This window comes from Micromys minutus (genome assembly GCF_963924665.1).
Source record: "Micromys minutus genome assembly, chromosome: 33".
In the NCBI taxonomy this organism is placed as follows: domain Eukaryota; kingdom Metazoa; phylum Chordata; class Mammalia; order Rodentia; family Muridae; genus Micromys; species Micromys minutus.
The window spans coordinates 19,494,191-19,513,236 of record NC_137968.1 but is presented as its reverse complement, the minus strand read 5'-3'; the positions used below and the strand labels follow the sequence as shown (position 1 = coordinate 19,513,236).

The 19,046-nt window shown below is 41.7% G+C and overlaps 1 protein-coding gene across 1 annotated transcript in view; it reads left to right on the top strand.

Annotated features, from left to right (window-relative positions):
- The first annotated feature begins 494 nt into the window (after nucleotides 1-494).
- Nucleotides 495-19,046, top strand: part of SNTB1 (syntrophin beta 1) — a 242,172-nt gene continuing 223,620 nt past the window's right edge. Inside the window, exon 1 of the mRNA XM_080909349.1 lies at nucleotides 495-1,212. Within this exon, the coding sequence (XP_080765475.1) occupies nucleotides 645-1,212 (568 nt within the window). The 5' untranslated portion in view covers nucleotides 495-644. The remainder of the gene's footprint in view (nucleotides 1,213-19,046) is intronic.

The following is a 19,046-nucleotide window of genomic DNA, read 5'->3' as shown; positions in this document are numbered from 1 at the left end:
TTAGTTTGAGGAAGACTTGGGTCTTCAAACAACTGCGGGAAGAGGGAGGGGGGTAAACTCAAGAGGATAAAGTGAGCGCACATGCTAAAAGTAAGGTGGAAGCCTTCGAAAGTGGAGGGTTGAGAGGAATAGGGGGTGGCGGCTGAGTGGGTGTAGCAGCTTGTGACCCGGTAGGTTTCGGGGAGCTGCGGCAAGGTGCAAACCAGAACTAAGGCACCCGGGTCTGATCCCGCGCGACGTGGGAGTGTGACGCTGCAGTGGCGAACAGGTGAGCGGCTGGGGCTCCTGGTCCCCGCCCTTGCCTCCTCCTACCGATTCTCTGTAGCACTTGGCCGCTCAGCGGCTCCTCTCGGTTTGGGGTTTTGCCACTGGCAGCTGGCTTTTTTCCCTCCTCCCCTGTCGAGGGCTCTCCTTCTTTTAGGTTGCTCCACCCCGCCCAGGATCAGGCGAGGAGGAACGAGCTCCACCGCCGCCAACTGGCGCCCAGAGCAGCCGCGAACACAGGGAGTGGAGTCCGGGGTCTGAGCGCGCGCTGCGGGGCATCTGCTTCCTCCGCGCCCCGGCTCCCCGAGTCCTCCCACCCTCAACCCTTCTCCACTTTTCCCCCGTTTGCAATCACATGGCATTTTAAGAATGCTGGAAAGATGGCGGTAGCGGCAGCGGCTGTGGCTGCGCCGGCTGGCGGCGGAGGCGCCAGGGCGCAGCGGAGCGGACTGCTGGAAGTTTTGGTGCGGGATCGCTGGCATAAAGTTCTGGTGAACTTGAGCGAGGACGCCCTGGTGTTGAGCTGCGAGGAGGGCGCTGCGGCGTACAATGGCATAGGGACTGCCACCAATGGTTCCTTCTGCAGGGGCTCCGGGACCGGGCACCCGGGCACCGGTGTGGCTCAAGCCCCGGACTCTCCCTCCGGGGTCCGCACAGCCTTCACGGACCTCCCGGAGCAGGTGCCTGAGTCCATCTCCAACCAGAAGAGGGGCGTGAAGGTGCTGAAGCAGGAGCTGGGAGGGCTGGGCATTAGCATCAAAGGGGGCAAGGAAAACAAGATGCCCATCCTCATCAGCAAGATCTTCAAGGGGCTGGCAGCGGATCAGACCCAAGCCCTGTACGTGGGCGATGCCATCCTGTCGGTGAACGGAGCAGACCTGCGGGACGCCACCCACGACGAGGCAGTGCAGGCGCTGAAGCGCGCGGGCAAGGAAGTGCTGCTGGAAGGTAAGGGGTTAACTCTGCGCGGGCCTTACCCCGCAGTACCACTCCTCTTCTGCCCACTAGCACACTCACCATCCACACGCCCCACAGCCCAAGGACCCCACAGTGCCTGTGTTTTTGCAAAGGCAGTGGCAGTCATGGACTTTTTTTTTTTTTTTTTTTTTTTTTTTTTTGACAACTTTTACTACCTGGGGACAACTCATCTTCACTCTGGCCCTGACCCAGGGCACTGTACTAGATACTGGGCTGCCTGGGTTTTCCTGGCTTGGATGGGGTGCTTTAGTGCATTGGTGTTAGAAGTTTCATACTTATCGGTACACGTGGTTTCGTATTTTTAATCTACGGACAATTCAAGTGCAGTGTGGAGTCTGGAAACGGACCGGGGAGCGAAGAGTGGACGGAATTTGCATCTCTGCGCACATTGGGAAGCAGGGCTGCTGACTCGCGGCAGCTCTGGTACTTTTCTACTTTGGCAGAATTTTCACAGCCTGGGCAATCCAGCTGTGAAGACCTGAAAGGCAGAACAGCCAGAGAGAGGTGGCAGTATTTGAATGCTAAAAACTCAGCCACCCTTGTCCGCTTCCCTGCTCTTCAGCACTGGAGAGTCCGTGAGGCTGTGCAGTTTTGAGTAGTGCCAAAGGCTGGGAAAGATGTTGCATTTAGGCACAAGTTCATTTCCCCTGCAGGGTGTTCAGCCGGTCAGTCCGGATTCCAGGTTCCTCTGGGTGGAGAGCTGGTGAAGTGTTTTCTTTTTTTCTGCTTGTGTCTCCTGGAGAAATCAAGTCCGCATTTGTAAACAGATTCCCCTGCCTGTGGACGTGAAGAACTTTCGATACTCTCTGAAAATCTGGTTATCTTCAACCCTGTCGTCGTCCAATGGGTATAGACTAGGAAATAGCAGCTTGGATGTGTCAATATGGGGTGGGGAGGGGTGGGGGCCTGCGAGCAGTTTCCTATTCCCCAGCTTGTTTTTGGTCTTTAGTGTAGCTCTTCCTGGGCACTTTCCTCAGGCGCTCACATTGCGTGATAGTTTCATCGATTTTTCTCAGCTTCTTCCTAACTACTGATTGAGTTGTTCAAAGGTCTTTTATTTAGATAGGGGGCTCTCCAGAGCTTCGATTCCCTCGGTGATGTGCATGCCTGGTGAGAAAATAAATTAAAGCAGGTACCACAGAGACAGTGTTCCAACCTCGACTTTATAACACGGTTAATGACTTAAGCCCTTAAATTCAGATATAATCAGTTTCCAGTTCAACCAACTGTGTTGCTGGTGTGTGACTCTGGGAAGCCAGCTTGCTTGACATGTGACATTGGATGAAACCTCCTGACTATGTGATGGTATGCCTCCTGGCCTGGAACACAAACAGGCTTTTTCTTCCTTTTTGATTTGTCTAGAGGATTTGTGATGTCTTCCTATTTAGTTCACTGCCCCAGAATCCAGAGCCTAGAAGGCTATTTGGTTTGGTTTGATGATTAACATAAGTAAACAGGAGAAAAATTCTTGATCAAGTATGTGTTGGTTTGGGTGACAAAGGACAGGTAGGATCTTGTGAGAGTGTAGTTTGGACTATAAACTTCTGGGCACCTGTTTAGTTTGTAATCAATACTGAAAATGTAGATAGGGGGTGACAAAATTTATATTTTACTTCAGGCATGCCCCTACATTCCTTCTTCCTGTCTTTGATTTCAATTTAATGAATAATAACTTGCCAAGGATATTAAAAATAACTCTTACACACAAAGAAAATAAAAAGACTCCCTGGAGTTGGAAATGATTTTAGAAAAAGGTGTGTGTGAATGTGTATGTGTGTGAGTGTGTATGTGTGTATATATGTGTGAATGTGTATATGTGTGTTTGTGTGTACATATGTGTGTATGCATGTATGTATATATTTATGTGTGTATATGTGAATGTGTATATATGCATTATTTGTGTGTATATATGTGTATGTATATATGTGTATATGTGTGTGAGTGTATATGTGTGTACATGTGTGTATGCATGTATGTATGATTGTATGATTGTGTGTGTGTATGTGTGTACATATGTGTGTATGAATGTGTGTGTGTGAGTGTGTATGTGTGTACATATGTGTGTATGCATGTGTGTATGATTGTATGAATGAGTTCTGTACAGAGCTCTCTAGGGACAATGCATCATGTTTTGCCATCAGCACATATGGAGGAGACTTGGCATACCTAGCCCAACTTTTCAATTATTGTCTCTTAGTGATGCCTATGAAGAGAAGGATAACTTCCGTGTCCCATCTTTACCACAGCTTCTTGCCTTTACACCCTTACCTAGAGGTGTTGTCTGGTGATTCACGCGTTCTAGATAAGCGTTCTACCACCAAGATTCACTCTCAGGCCCCGAACTCACTATCACTTATTTAAAATCAAGTGTTCATTGTCCTCTGTGGTCCTCACTGATATGGTAGTGGTCACATACCATCAGCTCAAACACTATAACCCTCCCTTTTGTCATTTGGCATTAAGCAAAGATTCCCAGCAAAAAGGATTTTTGAGCCTCCTCCCACACTGTTTTACATTCTCATAACCTTGCAGAGCCTTGGTATCTTCTGCAAAGGGGGAGTAAGGACAGCATCTCCTCTCTACCTCATAAGCTGACCCTGTGCAATTGCACACTGAGAATGTAAGGAAAACAGGTCCTGAGCTTCAAAACAGTAGACAAGAAATGTTCTGTTTAAAGTGGGGAATCTGTTCCTCTATCTTACTGGAGTTATTATTTCTTAAGTAGAATTTTTAGAAAATGAATTTGTATACCACCATCAATCCATTTATATCTATTTATTATCTATCATCTACCTAGTTATCTGTCTGTCTATATTTCTATCTATCTATCTATCTATCTATCTATCTGCAACAAAATGCCAAGGCTGGGAGAACATCCTTCAGAGGTCACAGGAGTTAAACATATCCTGGAGAAAGAGACTTAACAACAGCTAACGTTTCTTGAGCACTCCACTTCTACCAGGCTGTTTTCATCTGCTTGGCAACATCATGAGGCCAATACTACTGTTGTTCTCTTTCCTAATGAGGAAGCAAAGCATTATGTTATCTACCTAAAGCAACAATAACATATAGCTAGGAGGTATCCAAGTCTATCTGATTTCCAAGCTCCAATAGCCTCTACGTGAAGCTGAACCCATGTGAGTGTGTGTGTGTGTGTGTATGTGTGTGTGTGTTTACATGTACATGTGTGTGTACATGTACATGTGTGTGTGCCTGTGTGTGTACATGTACATGTGTGTGTGAGTGTGTGTGTGTGTGTGTGTGTTTGTGTGAGAAAGCAAGAGCTCAACATCAACTGTTTTACTCAGTAACTCTTCTCCATACTTTTCAAGACAGAACCTCAATCTCTGAACCCTGGACTTACTGATTTTTTTTTTACTGGTTATCCAGAAACTCCCCAGGACTCTCATGTCTCTGCTTTACCAGCACCAGGACTGCAGAATGTCCTGCCCATCCCCATTCTCTCACGTGGGCTCCGGGGAACTGAACTCAGCACCTCATGCTTACTGGCAAGCAGTTTACCAGCTTGAGTATCTCCCAAGCCTTTTCTCTTTAATGGATTCGTACAATAGTAATGAAATGTATCAGCGTTTTTGTAGCTGAAGCAATAATGAAATGAATTCGTCCACCAATTTACCAAGATAGAGGAGCTAGGTTTCTGAAAGACTGGTGTTAAAGTATGGAGGTAGGGGCAGACAGAAATACCCTTGCTGGAAAAAACAAAGTCCCTGCGGAACAGGACTAAGACTCTAAGGAAAAATAGAAGGATAGTTCTACACAAGAATTGTGTGCAGAGGCTTCCCTAGCAGCCCTGCTTCCAAATGCAGTGAATACAGAGGTCCTTTGGGAAAATCACTCTGCAGTCCCACGTCTCTGGAATCTCCACCTTGCAGCAATCCCTTCCTTTGGTGACGAGGAGGAGGATGGTGGGACAGGAAGACTGGGTTACAATCAGTGGAGACTCTTCTGGCAGAGTTGGAAACAATCCAAAACTTTAAGAATTTTGCTCTGTTAACTGTGGTGGTTTGGATGAGGATGGTCTCCATAGACTCATATATTTGAATGTTTGGTCCCTAGCTGGTAAGAATGCTTTCCAGAAGCATTAGTAAGTTTGGCCGTGTTAGAGAAACTGTGTCACTGGAGAGAGAATTTGAGATTTCAAACGTCCTCTTCATTCTTAGTTAATTCTCTCTCTGCCTCAAGCCTGTGGATTGGATGTGAGTCCTTAGCTACTGCTCCAATTCCCTGCCTACTACCATATTCCCATCATGATAGTCATGGGATCCTCCTCTGAAATTGTAAGCAAGACCACAAATAAAATACGCTCTTTTATAAGTTGCTTCAGTCCTTGTGTTTCTTCACAACATTAAGAAAGGAACTAAGATATTAAGGTTGTACAATCTTAATAGCTTAGCTCATTATCTTTGAACATTTAATGAGTATAGTTCTTTAGCTATTATAGGGTTTTGGCCTTTTTTTGTTGTTGATTTTGTTATTGGGTAGGTTGGTTTGATTTTTTTTTCTTTGAATCCAACCTGTATAGAGGAGACATGTAAGGTATCATTTAGGACTTAGAAAATTCTTTCACTATGAATGACTACCCAGGGCACCTGTGATCCTTGGTTGTCATAACTGCCTGCCATGTGGCACTTGATCACTAAAATGCCTCTGCATTTCTGACTTCAACTAGAAAAGGTCTGTGGGTCAGACTCTTCCTTGAGAATCAGCTCTTGAAGAGTGCTCACACCATATGATAGTGCCTAACTTTTCTGAAACTTCTTTACCCATGCAGCAATGGGCAACCTGTACATGACAAAATGCCAGTCACCCTTCTTAAGACTGTGTGGATTAGCTCAGATCCTCACAATAAGGCGATACTATTAACATCCCCATTTTTCAGTTCTGTGTCTTGTAGAAGACCCACAGTGACTTAGTGCTGAATTGTATTAGGGCAAGGCTTTACAGCTTTTGATCTCACAAACAGCCTTAGGAGATAAGCAGATTAAGTATGATTCAGCCCCAAGTCATTGATTAGGAAAGTGAAGTTGCAAGAGGTGCAAAGAAGGTTTTAATTAGGTCTTCCGATTTCTTTTCTGCTATCTTGTTGCTAATAAATTACAAGAAAACGCGGTGAATAAAAGAACACAGATTTATAATATCATTACAATTTTAAAAGCATTTTTTGTCTCCCCATGTATCTGCATGCCACTACCCAAGAAGAAAGGTCATAAGAAATCTTGCAGAATTTCTGTTCTTGCCTTCCACCACCTGTGTCTTGGGGACTGAATTCGTGCTATCAGCCTTTGGCTTTGGATATCATCACCTACTTAACCATCTTCCCAAACCAAACTTAACGATCTTACAACTTTTAAAAAAAGATGTATTTATTTTTATTTTATGTGTGCATGTGTTTAGCCTGCATGGATGTGTGTTTAGAGTCTGCAGGGTGTTGGATGTCCCGGAACTCACGTTTTGTGAGCTGTCATGTGGGTTATAGGAACTGAACCAGTTCTCTACAAGAACACCACACACTCTTAGCCCTTTGAGCCATTCCTCCAGTCCCAAACTCTGCCACTTTTAACAAATGTCTGTGGTGCATCTACAGGAGTTAAAACTAGGTACATGGTTGTTCTGCTTTCAGAAGGTCACAGAGGCAATCTGTCTGTCTGTCTTTCCAGAAACTGCCCACATGCTTGGCACCTGGACCTCCCTTTTCTCAGTGCCTCTGATGGTAGGTTTGGTTCTCCTCACATCTGCACCATGACTTTTCCACCTGCTTCCATTTCCAAAACCTTGTGATTGTCTGGTTACACTGAGATGATTCATGTAGACCTCCCTGTTTTAAGGTCAACTGTTAGCAACCTTAAATTCCACCTTCATCCTTCTTGGTCATGTCCAGTAACTTGTTCACAGGCTCTGCAGATGAGGCTGGGAGTGTCTTTGAAGAGCATTGTTCTTCTGGTTAAATTAATTTGCTGAAGTTGCACTGGGAGAGAAGATCCAAATAGCCTTTTGAGAATGACATCCCACTTTTGTAAATAATCCCTGTCTCCATCACTGCAAAAGAAATTTGCATTCATTTGCATATTTATCCCCTAATAACTTAGTTTACTAGTAACAGATATAGATTCTTACAGGGATAACAACTGCTGTCTTCAAGACACCATGAGAGGCTATGGTGGCTCATGAAAAACCACCTCCCGCCCACACACAAAGAGGCTACAAGTTCAGAGTATAACCTTCAGACTACAGAGATGGTCAAGAGTCAGGAGATTGGAGCGATCTGGATAGACTTCACACTGACGTTAAATGGCACAGTCTGTTTTTGGGTTTCAAGAACAAGACCCAGGCACATGCTTTAAGCATGTGGTTATAAAGGCTTTAGATGACTAAACCAGCTTCCGTGGTCCACCCATAAGCACTGAAGCTCTGCTTTACCGTCTTAAATCTAGCTAGGGGAGTTCTTCCAAGCAAGGTCTAGGTTAGTAAAGTGACTTTGCTCACACTGTGAATTTATTATGGGGCCAGCCTTCAATAGATACTTGGACTGACATTAAAAATTACCTCTAATGGAGACCCATGGCTCCAGGTGCATATGCAGCAGAAGATAGCATTGTCTGGCATCAATGGGAGGAGAGGCCTTTGATCCACTGAAGGCTCATTTTCCCAGTGTAGGGAACACTAAGGCACTAAGGTGGAAGAGGATGGTTGGGAGAGGGAGCACCTTCATGGAAGCAAGAGAAGAGGAGAGGAAGATGGGAGTTGGGGAAAGGGATAACATCTGAAATGTAAATGCAGAGAATATCCAGTTTAATTAAATTAAAAACAAATCTATGGGCTGGAGAGATGGCTCAGTGGTCCTGAGTGTTCTTCTTGAATTGAATTCCCAGCAACCACATGGTGGTTCAGGACCATCTGTAATGGGATCTGATGCCCTCTTCTGGTGTGTCTGAAGACAGCTATAGAGTACTCATATAAATAAAACAAATACATCTTTCTAAAATATTTCCCCCTCTAGTTCTTTAAGAAGAACTAGGAACTATGAAGGTATTGACTTGAGTTCTAAGTTATCTTGTAAGTGACACAGTTTCTAAGTTGACTGTATGAACAGTTCTCCGCTTAACCTGGTGCACACTAGACATAATGCTTCATCAGAAGAAAGCTAAAGTGCAGTCAGCCAGGATCCCTGATTACAGGCACCTAAAGTAATCAATCTATTGGTGGTTGAATGTGACATGGCTAGGATTAGAAATAACAAACTGGCCCAAATTTCAATAAAAAGCAGTAGGACAGAAGAATAGTGCTCAGCACACATTGGGGCATCAAAATCAGTAAGAGGAAAAAAAAGAGAGGGTAGATGGGTAGAAAGGAAGAGGAAGAGACAAAAAGGAGAAAAAGGGGGAAGGGAGAAGGGAGAAGGAGAGGGCAGAGGGAGGAGGAGGAAGAGGGAGGAGGGGAGGGAGAGAAGGGAAGGAACTTGGGTCCCCTGACTGCTGCTCACACTATTGTGTTACAGTGAACAATGCTCTATCTAGTTCTGTCCACAATGAAGGAGAGTCTTTATAGGCCAGAAAGCTCTTACTCAACACAGGAATCCCAACAGACAGCTGAAGAACATGGGGCACACATGACCCTAAGGTAAATGTAATTAATCTTTTAGTGTCGTATTTATAACCACTTTTCTCCCCCTACCCCCTGTGTGGGTCCCCCCAGTCCGAATATGTAAGAAGACTTTTGACCTGGGGAGATGAAATGTCCGCTTGGGTATTTTAACTGCTTCCTTTTGAAGCTTCCGAGTCAGCCTGAGGATTCAGACAGTATTGCTTTATGAAGCCGACGGGAGCAGCTCTTCCATCCCTTGCTGGTGCAGTGGTGGGTGACGTTCTTCATGTTCAGCTATGTGTTTTAGCAGTCGCCCCGTGGAGTTCATATTAAAAATAACTCACCGCACACAGCTTTTTGTTTGTGAAAGGCATCTCTCGCCAAAGCTTCCAGTGGTCTGCTTAGTGAAGGAAAATTATTCTCCAACAGCTACGGGCCTACTAAGCATTCTATTTTAAATGATGCATTTCAAAGCAGTTAATGTTAAAGAAAAGCCAGAAGTTCCCTTGCATTTATGCCTAGCGTTTTATATACTAAACCTCATTACCCACTTCACTGGCCCTGATCTATAATAGTACTTGCATTTAGCTCTGGCCTGCAGTGTGAGAGCCAAACGGAAATATATATTACTCACAATGAAATCAAAGTCCTACCAGACCCATGTAAATGAATCTCACCCTCAAAATGGGGTAGAAACGATGGAAACGATCCAGATTCGGAGCGTCTGTGATGGAAAATAAAACGACAACCTGCGCTTAAGCTCAGTATCATTTTATTTTTCAAAGCTACTGCTCATCCTGTGGCTTAAATAATTCTGTGTCCCAATATGTGTGGGAAGATTTATCCAAAACTTGACCGGTGGCCAAGTGTTACTGGGCTTAAATATAGTTTGTGTCAGTTTCCAGTGCTCTCTCTCTCTCTCTCTCTCTCTCTCTCTCTCTCTGGACTGAGTAGCTTGAAGGGTAGGTCTAGGGCTTATACTGTCAAGGATTTTAAATTAGAATGCTATTGCTTCTTAGCTGCATGAACCCACTCAAGTTGTTTAGCAATGAGTCTCGATTTCTCAGTCAGTAGTAATATCTGCTCTTTGGTTTGTCGTGCAGGGTAATGTGAGTCTATGTGAAAGCAGTTAGCCCATTGCCTGGAGCTTCACAAAGAGCAAATGATTGTTAACTGCAAGTCACGTGACATCCTTATCTACTTATTATTTCCAGATAGAGTTCAACAATCTAAGCTAAATAGTTTTGTTACAGGCCAGAGAGATTCTGTTGCAAGTATAAAGAGAAATTGGCCAGTGTTGACAGATGCCTAGAGAAGGGAGCCATAGATACTTAGAGAAATTTATACTTTGAAGGGAGCCAAGAGATGAGCCCGCATAAATGTGCATGCTTGGTACGTTTTAGTAACTTCACATTCTCCATCAACCTGTCCATAGTACAGGCTGCTGTGGTTTTGGCTGGACAACAATTCTGACTTACAGCATTATCCAGGAACACGTAGAGAGAAGAGAACACCAGCAACACAGCAGAACTCAAACTTCAAACACTTAGAGTCGTGGGAATATTTTATTACCAAAAAGAACCCAAAAGTCGGTTTTACAGAAACTTAAATTGCGTAACTCTTTTATGCAAATTTTATATAAGAATACTTATAATCACTGCTATTAAATTGTTTATATTTCTGTTTTTTATTCTATTAGCTATTGAATCCAAGAGGCCACCCAAAAGATGCATTATGTTTGTGTTTCTATAAGAAAAAAAGAATTGTCTAAGATGAATTGTGTAAGGTAGCTATTTGTTTGAAATCAGGACACCGAAGGTCTTGTCTTTCTCTTCTTGGTAAGAAGTAAAAGAAGCCCATGCCATAGGGAGAGATAGCAATGGAATTTGTTAATCTCAAATTTGGTATTTATGAAAGACTATCTCCTTTGAGGTTTTGAGCAACAGACCAGTATAAATATATATTAGATTTGATTTTATAATGTCAATGCTGTTAGATGCTTCGAAAGTATTCAGGCAGATGATGGAAAGGTTGGGTGGTCCTAGTTAGGTGACCAAAGTGGGTGGACATATTCTCTAGAAGAAGTAAGTTCCCACATAAATAACTGGAGATTTAAAGACACAAGAGACAGATGATGAGGTATATTCTCAAGGTCAGCAACAGCATGAAAATAATGAAGTTTTTTTTATGAGTTGGCGATATGTATGTTGTTCTAAATTAGCTTTACATTCTTATTTAGCATTCAAAACAATATCTCATTATGTCATTTTCAAAGAAACTTATTGCTGTATTTTGCTCATACTTCCCCTTTTTTACCTGCCGTTTCCTCTTCTGCCAGTTTCTACCCTCCTCCTAAATAAACCCATCCTGGTTTTACTCTATATGCATGTATGAATGTATGAATGTGTAACTGTGTGTATGGATGTGTGAATAAATACCTATATGCATGGGCTGGTGTGTCAACAGATTCTGCATAGGAGATGTATTGTATGACATTTTTCTTTCTGAGTCTCAATATTTTACTTAACGTGATAAACTCCAGTTACATGCAGATGACATTTCATTAATCTTCAGACAAATAACACTCCAGTGTGTGTGTGTGTGTGTGTGTGTGTGTGTGTGTGTGTGTGTGTGTTATATTTTCTTCATTCTTTAACCCATTGATAGGTATCTAGGATATCTTTTAAAAATGAGCCCTTCTTGGTAGAATGATTGAAATTATATACTGTTTTTCTAAAACAGAAAACTTCAGAAAGGAAAATATTATTTTTTTTACATAAATTATGTATGTCTCTTTAAAATACTGATTTAAGATGGCAGAAGAGTTGGCCTCACAGCACAACCTACATAATGACCAAACAAGCTATAGAGGATATCGGAAGCTGAACGAAACCTATCAGAGATGAGGAAGTGTAATGTGTAAAGCAAATCAAGAGAGGATGGCAGTGACCACTGTCTATTTACTGCCTTGCTGTTTTAGGCCATGCCATCTGAAACATTCTTCTACCTGCAAAGAAACTCCAGGTTAATGACCTTTCTCTTTTGTTTGCAACCTTCTTAGACATCCTTTCTGCTCCCTGCTTCATTTTCAGAAAATTTCTAATATAATTCCTGCTTATAGCATTCCTTTGTCTATACTTCCCCACAGATGTTCTTAACAGAAACATTAGTATCTATCCCAGGTTTTCTGATTGTTAAAATGTAGCAGCAGCAGCAACAACAGCCCAGTAGTGATTTATTATAAGTGCATTTCCTTCAATATCTGGAGTAATCGCTTAGACAGCTGTTTCTTGATAGAGTGATCTTAAGCACTAAGGACCAAATTGGTCAATGTTTACAAAATTGGGATTATGGCAATAGTGTTCCACTTTCTGCCTGAAGCCCTGACTCTTCGACTTGTCTCTTCTGGGCTTGGTACAAGAACATCCAGGCTCCCCAGGTCACCCTTATCTTTCCCTTGTGTCTGCCCCCTAGACACCCTGTGACACACACACTTGCCCCTGGACAATTTTGACTTTGCTGTTTCTATGCATGACTTTTTCCCCCTCTCAAATGTCTAATTCCTTCCTTCTGTCATGGATCCTATTAAGCTTTATGTAGCTTTTACTTTGCTGTAGAGATTTTGTGCATCGGTTTTTCAAGTCGTCTATGGGTGTTAGACTGCAACAGCCATTCATGGACAGGTGTTCTACGATCCAGCTTCTTAAGCAGTGTGGTACAAGTCTCTCAGATTATTGAATGTGGAAGCCATGAGAATCTGAACCTACAACAGCCCCAAATTAATTGCATCCGACATGTGAAGAAATGAGGCGTTTCTTCAGTGCATCCTAAAACTTCAGTGCCCCCCCCCCCCCCGATCGCACACACAGGACATGAGACTCATCTCAGATTGGAAACTATTCTGTCCTATGACTTGGAGAGTTTTCACTGTGCAGTTTTCTGCTCTTACAGAAGTTTCATGGTTGCCTTACAGGAAGTATAATACTCGAGAGTTTTCCTACCAACTGTTGCTCAGCATGAATGTTTCAAATTCGTGCATCTTTGCACCACGTTGTGTTAAATTGTTCAATTTTAAAAATTGAGTTGCTGACCTCTGTTCCGTGGTGATTTTTAAATGAATTTTGACTACAAACTAGGGGAGAATTTTAACAGTTTATCAAACGACTCTAAAATTGCACCTGCCATTTTATACTACATATTCATGCAAATTAGCATCCTCAGCAATGGTGATTATAAATATCCATCGACACGGGAAAAATGTTGAAGATGCTGTATGTCCTACAGTATCAAATATTAAGGAATTATTTAATTCTTTCTGTGAAATAAACACATCCATCTCAATAGTGGGCAAACTTGCTTTCATCTTTAATAAGTAGTAAAGTTGAAGTACAGCAATAATAATTTTATTTTCGAGATTGAATTTTATTTGTATTTGTATGTGTTTGTTGACAACATGAACTCCTGCAAAGGCCGGAGGAGCACATCAGACCCCTTGGAGTTGGTGTTGGAGGTGGTCACATGGTGCCCAATACAGATTCTGAGAACTAAACTCAGGTCTTCTAGAAGAGCAGCACTCAGTCTTGTCTTTCTTGTTTCATAAATTTCTGTATATTTTATTATCTGTAGATATTTAACTCCTATACTTACTTTATATGAATACATATGCAAAGTTTATAGTCAAGTCAAGATAATGTCATGGGATATTTTAGAATACTTTAGAATTAAAAGGACAGCAATGTCTTTTTAGATACTACCCGAATCCCAAATTTGACTTTCCAACACTAGTTTGTCACAGTCCTTCTGTGATGTGAGATCTTGACAGAGCTGGGTTTGTCTGCGGCGTTGGTGAGTAAGAGATACAGGTGTGGTGGTGAAGACATAGAAACCAGTGTTGACCATGAGAATGTCAGTAGCCAATACAATGGCAAGGCTTGAAAAGGTGGGCACCACTCAAAATGCACTCATATTTTAGGACATAAACCTTAGGGACTTGAACCTCAAGTAATAAACAAAATTGGCAATATTTTAGGGGAAGTTCAGGGAAAGTTAACTATTTTTGTAATAAAACAAAAGAACACCCAGACACACAAACACCACTTACAAAAACATTACTGCTAACCTATGCCTCAAACCTAGAGCTTATTCTTGTGTGGTTTCTGGGCAGCTCCTCTCCCTTTGCTGTCTGTGTGTGGAAACCCTATTTAGCTGAATGTTAAGGCTCTGTATTGACTCACTAAAAATATGATTTTTGTCCTCATCTTACTGTTTTCTGTTCCTCCAGCCCCCTGCCTTTCTTCCTATTTGTGCCTACACACATTTGGAGTATTGCTTTATTCTTAGCTAGAGCTCTTACATCGACTTTCTCCATCTGTAAGACAAAGCTCTAAGTTTCAAAACAATGTTCTTGTTCTCTGATTGCCCCCTTTCTATACAGGGTCTCTTGTCACTTTGTGGGTGTCACAAGCTTTCCTTGTGTCTCAGAGAATGTTCTTAACATTTTCAAAGAGATTCTTGTTTGAGCTAATATTCACTCCATTCTCTTAAAATTCTTTTCTGTCTTCTCAATTTTGAGTGTATAGTGATAACTTAAATTTTATGTGTTTCATTTTTGTGAACCTCAAAAGTTAGAATCTAAGACCAAATTAAGTTCAAGAAATTTATACGTATTATATAATAAAATATGTAACAATACTATATATTATATATGCTATGTTATATTTTATATTATGTAATTATATAACATACACAATATACTTTTAAGTACTCGGGTCCTACTCTTTTCCTTGTATTCCGTATATATGTGTGTGTGTGTGTGTGTGTATGTATGTATATATATAATTTGATTATATATAATGTGTATATAAAATTAAATCATATATAAATTATATATAGAATCATATATAAAAATGTAATAAATATAAAATAAAATCATTTATATAAAAATATATAATTTCATACACAATATATATGTATATATTATCACACACATGCACACACATGTATATATATATATATATATATATATATATATATATAATGCTAGGAATAGAGTAGGATCTGATTCCTTAAAGGGAATAAACAAATGATATCCACACTGGGCCACTTAGGCCCCTGGAGCTCAGCGTAGTCTGACTGATGTCGTAGAAAGCTGGGTAAAACTCACTATCTGTCTTCTTGGTAAGGCGTATGCTGCTGAAATGCTAGCTCTCTTGTACGTCTAGCTAGCATCACTGTGAGGGTTGTTTGTATTTTCAACAGGAACAGTCCGCAGGGCACAGCACTGCAGGTATTCCCAACCAGAGGCCATATGCTGAATGCAGAGGAGGCAGCACGCTAACTTCATCACACACAATCTTTGCTAATCTAATAAAAACGTATCTACCAAAACTGTGCTGAGGCTGAGGTGACTGTGGATCACCCTTCCTGTATGCTCCCTAAGGATAAGGGAGCCGGGTGCATTGGGCTGAAAGTTTTCTTTCAGTATGTACCCATCAAGTTTTCTCAGTATGTCAGAAAGACTACCTGAAGGCCACATGCTTAGTTAATTTAAAAAACTAGTATAAGCAGCCCAAATATTGCCTTCCAGAACTTCCCAATGAGAGGTGAAGTAATCTTGGTTTCAATTTCAGAACTAGTGATGTTTTGGGTGGGCCGTGTATACTTTGGTGTCATCTATGTATTATTGGATGTTATAGCCGCAAATTGTCATTCTTTTCTACTAGGTCTAACAAACAAAATGTCTCTGTGTTGTCATAAATCCGCTGGAGAGCAAAGGACCTCCCCTTGAGAGACTTCTAGCACTGGTTTCAAAATCTGGCCAACACTTTCACAGCTCCTGGGAAGCTTTGAAACCCATGTTGACCGGGTCTTTCCCAAAGGTATTTAAATTTTAGGTAATCTGGGGCTGATTCCAGCTACCAGAGAGTTTAAAAGCTCCCCATATGACTCGTGTGTGTGTGTGTGTGTGTGTGTGTGTGTGTGTGTGTGTGTGTGTGTGTGTGTGCGTGCGTGCAGGCTGAGAGGCATAGAGCAAATATGTCTATCCATGAACTGGGAAGCAATGTGTTAGACAGTGGGGATGCTGGAGCCTCTAGTGAATGGAAGGGACAAGCCTCGGTAGGAGCAGAACAACTTATAGCTATGTGACCTTGTGTCATTGGCTCACTCTCCAAACCTTGGATTTCTCTATGTAATGCAAGAATAGTAATGTCACTTCATGGAGCAGGAGGAAAACAAATGCTGTATCTGACCTGGGAATGGTGGTCGGAGCGGGGGATTAGCGAGAATGGCCATTTTTTTCCCATAACACCTCGGCATTCTATACTAAACTCTTGACTTGTGTGATGCCTTGGGACATTCTATGGTCTAAAGGACTTCTTGGTGTCTTTAGAGTGTTCTACTGATTGGCCATAAAATTCATCTTCCAAACACCAAATTTATCCTTCATTCTTCTAGTTTGATTCCTAAAGGGAAACAGAGCTATGTGTGAAGAACGCCTCATTTGCCAGACACCACTGTATTACTGCCATAACTAAATAAATTTCAGGGCCCTTTCTCTTTCACAGCATAAAATGTTACCAGGCTTGACCTAGATTAAGATATTTTGAAGTATATATTTATCAACAAGAAAAATAGTGCGTGAGTCATATTTACAAAAAAAAAAAAATTCTTTCATGTGGTTCAAAAAAGATATGAAGGTTTTTAAAAGTAATGATTTTGTTGTAGTTGCTAGCAACATTAAAATTCAGATTGATTCTTTGGCTGTTAATGTGTTCTAGAATCTTGTAAGTGGGATATTTTAAATCACCCATTTTGGGCTAGTTAAAAAATGTAGGGCTTGAAGTTACATAGGGTGGGAATTGGCCATGCAGCTCCTTGGACCTCAATTACTCAAATATTTATAATTACAATTCCGAGAAGTCTAAAACACTGGAAGAGAATGCTTTTGAGCTGGAGTTGGTCCACTTAATTGGTGGGGTCATGGGACTCTGGTAGAAAACAGCATTTCTACATGGGTGGCTTGTGTACCTTCCTTTTTACATTCATTTAATCTTAGAGCCGTACCATTACAAGTGGTTACTGCAAGCGCCGTGGAAAACCGCACCTGGAGTTTATCATATTTAAATATTTCAGAAAACTTTCGTTTGAAGGTGATAACAGCATGTCTTAGTCACAGTGCCACTGGGCAAGCACAGGTGTGCTGCGTATCACGGAATCTCTTTTCCTGGGGACATAAGATTGTTCTTTGAAAGAATTTGGCTCTCTCTCCATCTCTCCTTCCTCCCACCTTCTCCTTAAGCCAAAGGAGCAACATTTCCCAGCCTTCCTTTCCATGCTCAGCAAGGTAATTCTTTTATTTTTCGTTTTAACACACTTCACCCTGATCACATCGCTAAACTCTTGGTGCATGTTTCTCCTGTATGCATGGTTTCTGGATATTTCTGGAACACATAAAGCTGGCTTAAAACACTCTAGAAAAAGGGGCTTAGGATGCAGAAATAAAAGCATATTAGTAAAAGTACACATCTAGCTGAAAAATAAACCTACAGGGCGGTTCTCTTTTCTTCCCCTAAAGTCACACAGAACTATGGAGTAATAGTCTGTTTAGTAATAAAAAGCAGAAATCAGATTGCTTTTGGTCTGTACTGGTTACAAGAAAAGTGCTAATCCTGAAAGAATTGTGATAGAAAAGCAAAGGTCTTTTGTTCAGATATGGTCCGGAAAGCCTCCTTATACTATTTTTTTAAGTTATAATATTTTTTCCTTCAAAACTCTCTCTCTCTCTCTCTCTCTCTCTCTCTCTCTCTCTCTCTCTCTCTCTCTCTCTCTCTCTGTCTCTCTTTCTCTCTCTCTGTGTGGTCAGGAAACATTTTTATTTTAACACTGCCTTTCATCACACTCTACACCCAAAGGTTCCAAATTTTTTAAAAAGGGAAGATCTGATTGGTCTGCCTGGTGTTGGGGTCTTGCATTTGCCCATATAGATATTTTGGGAAGTCAGGCCCCATAGGCACAGGATTACTCAACCAGAATTCCCAACATTCCCTCTGAGAAATGCTCATGGATATGACCTGCCGGTTCCTGGAGTAGTTTATAGGAAAACTTACCGGCACGTGAGTGAAGTCAGCCACTAAAAATGGATCAGTGAGGAGTGAGACTTAAATGGCCCTGGAAAACTTACTTTTGTATAATTTACTCAATGTAAAATTGTTTTGCTTCCAGACTGTGGAAATTACCCCAGAACCTCAAAGGAGGGAGGCAACCACCAACAACTGTACCCAGCTACGGTGCCAATGAGCCACATCAACAACCCGTATAGCAAACCAAGGGAGCAGCAAAGCCACATGCACACAGACAGTAACCAACAGCTCTCCGGTCGGGCATAAGACCTACTCAAGAGGATGGGAACCATGCTTGGACACCTAGCTAATAACGCAGTGCTCGTAAAGTTCCAGATACTGGAAGAGAATCTATAACTGCATAATAACTAAACCAGCCTAATCTCTAACAATGATATATACGTTTTCCCTTCTACCCACAGATAAGTATAAACTTCACCCCACATCAAGGAAATGTCTCCTTGCAATAAATAAAGACAACTACAGAAAATCACAACAAATGAAAATTGAGAGTATTTAAGACCAGTTCCAACAGCTACATCTATAAAATGCTTCTGCAGCTAAGGCTCAGGGACATTGAAGAAGAGGGGGCAGGGAGTTTGCTGTAAGATTGTGTTTCCTATAACATTAGTAACTACACTCATACAGTCTCACCATCATGACTATCTATCTAGCCATGAGCTGGACTTCTATTGTGTTCTAGAGCAATAGACATGCCAAAGTCAACTGGGAAAAGGCATCAAAGCCTCAAACACTCACATGCATGCGTGTGCACGCACACACACACACACAACAACAACAACAACAAACAAAACAAACAAGCAAACAAACTAAAACCCTAAGGCAACTAAGAAATGCAGAGAGCAGGGGAAGTAGTCTTCCCCAGTGAAGAAGTGAAGAGCACACCAATTGTTTATCCAGTACAAATGGTCAACCTTGATCATGCAAGGTCAACATACACGCAAGGAACATTATACAGACTGAGGAGGTTATAGTTAGGAATAAATATGTATACATGTATGTACATAAAAACAATTTTAAAAGAGGCCATGACTTTGAAAGAGAGCAAGGAGGGGGATATGG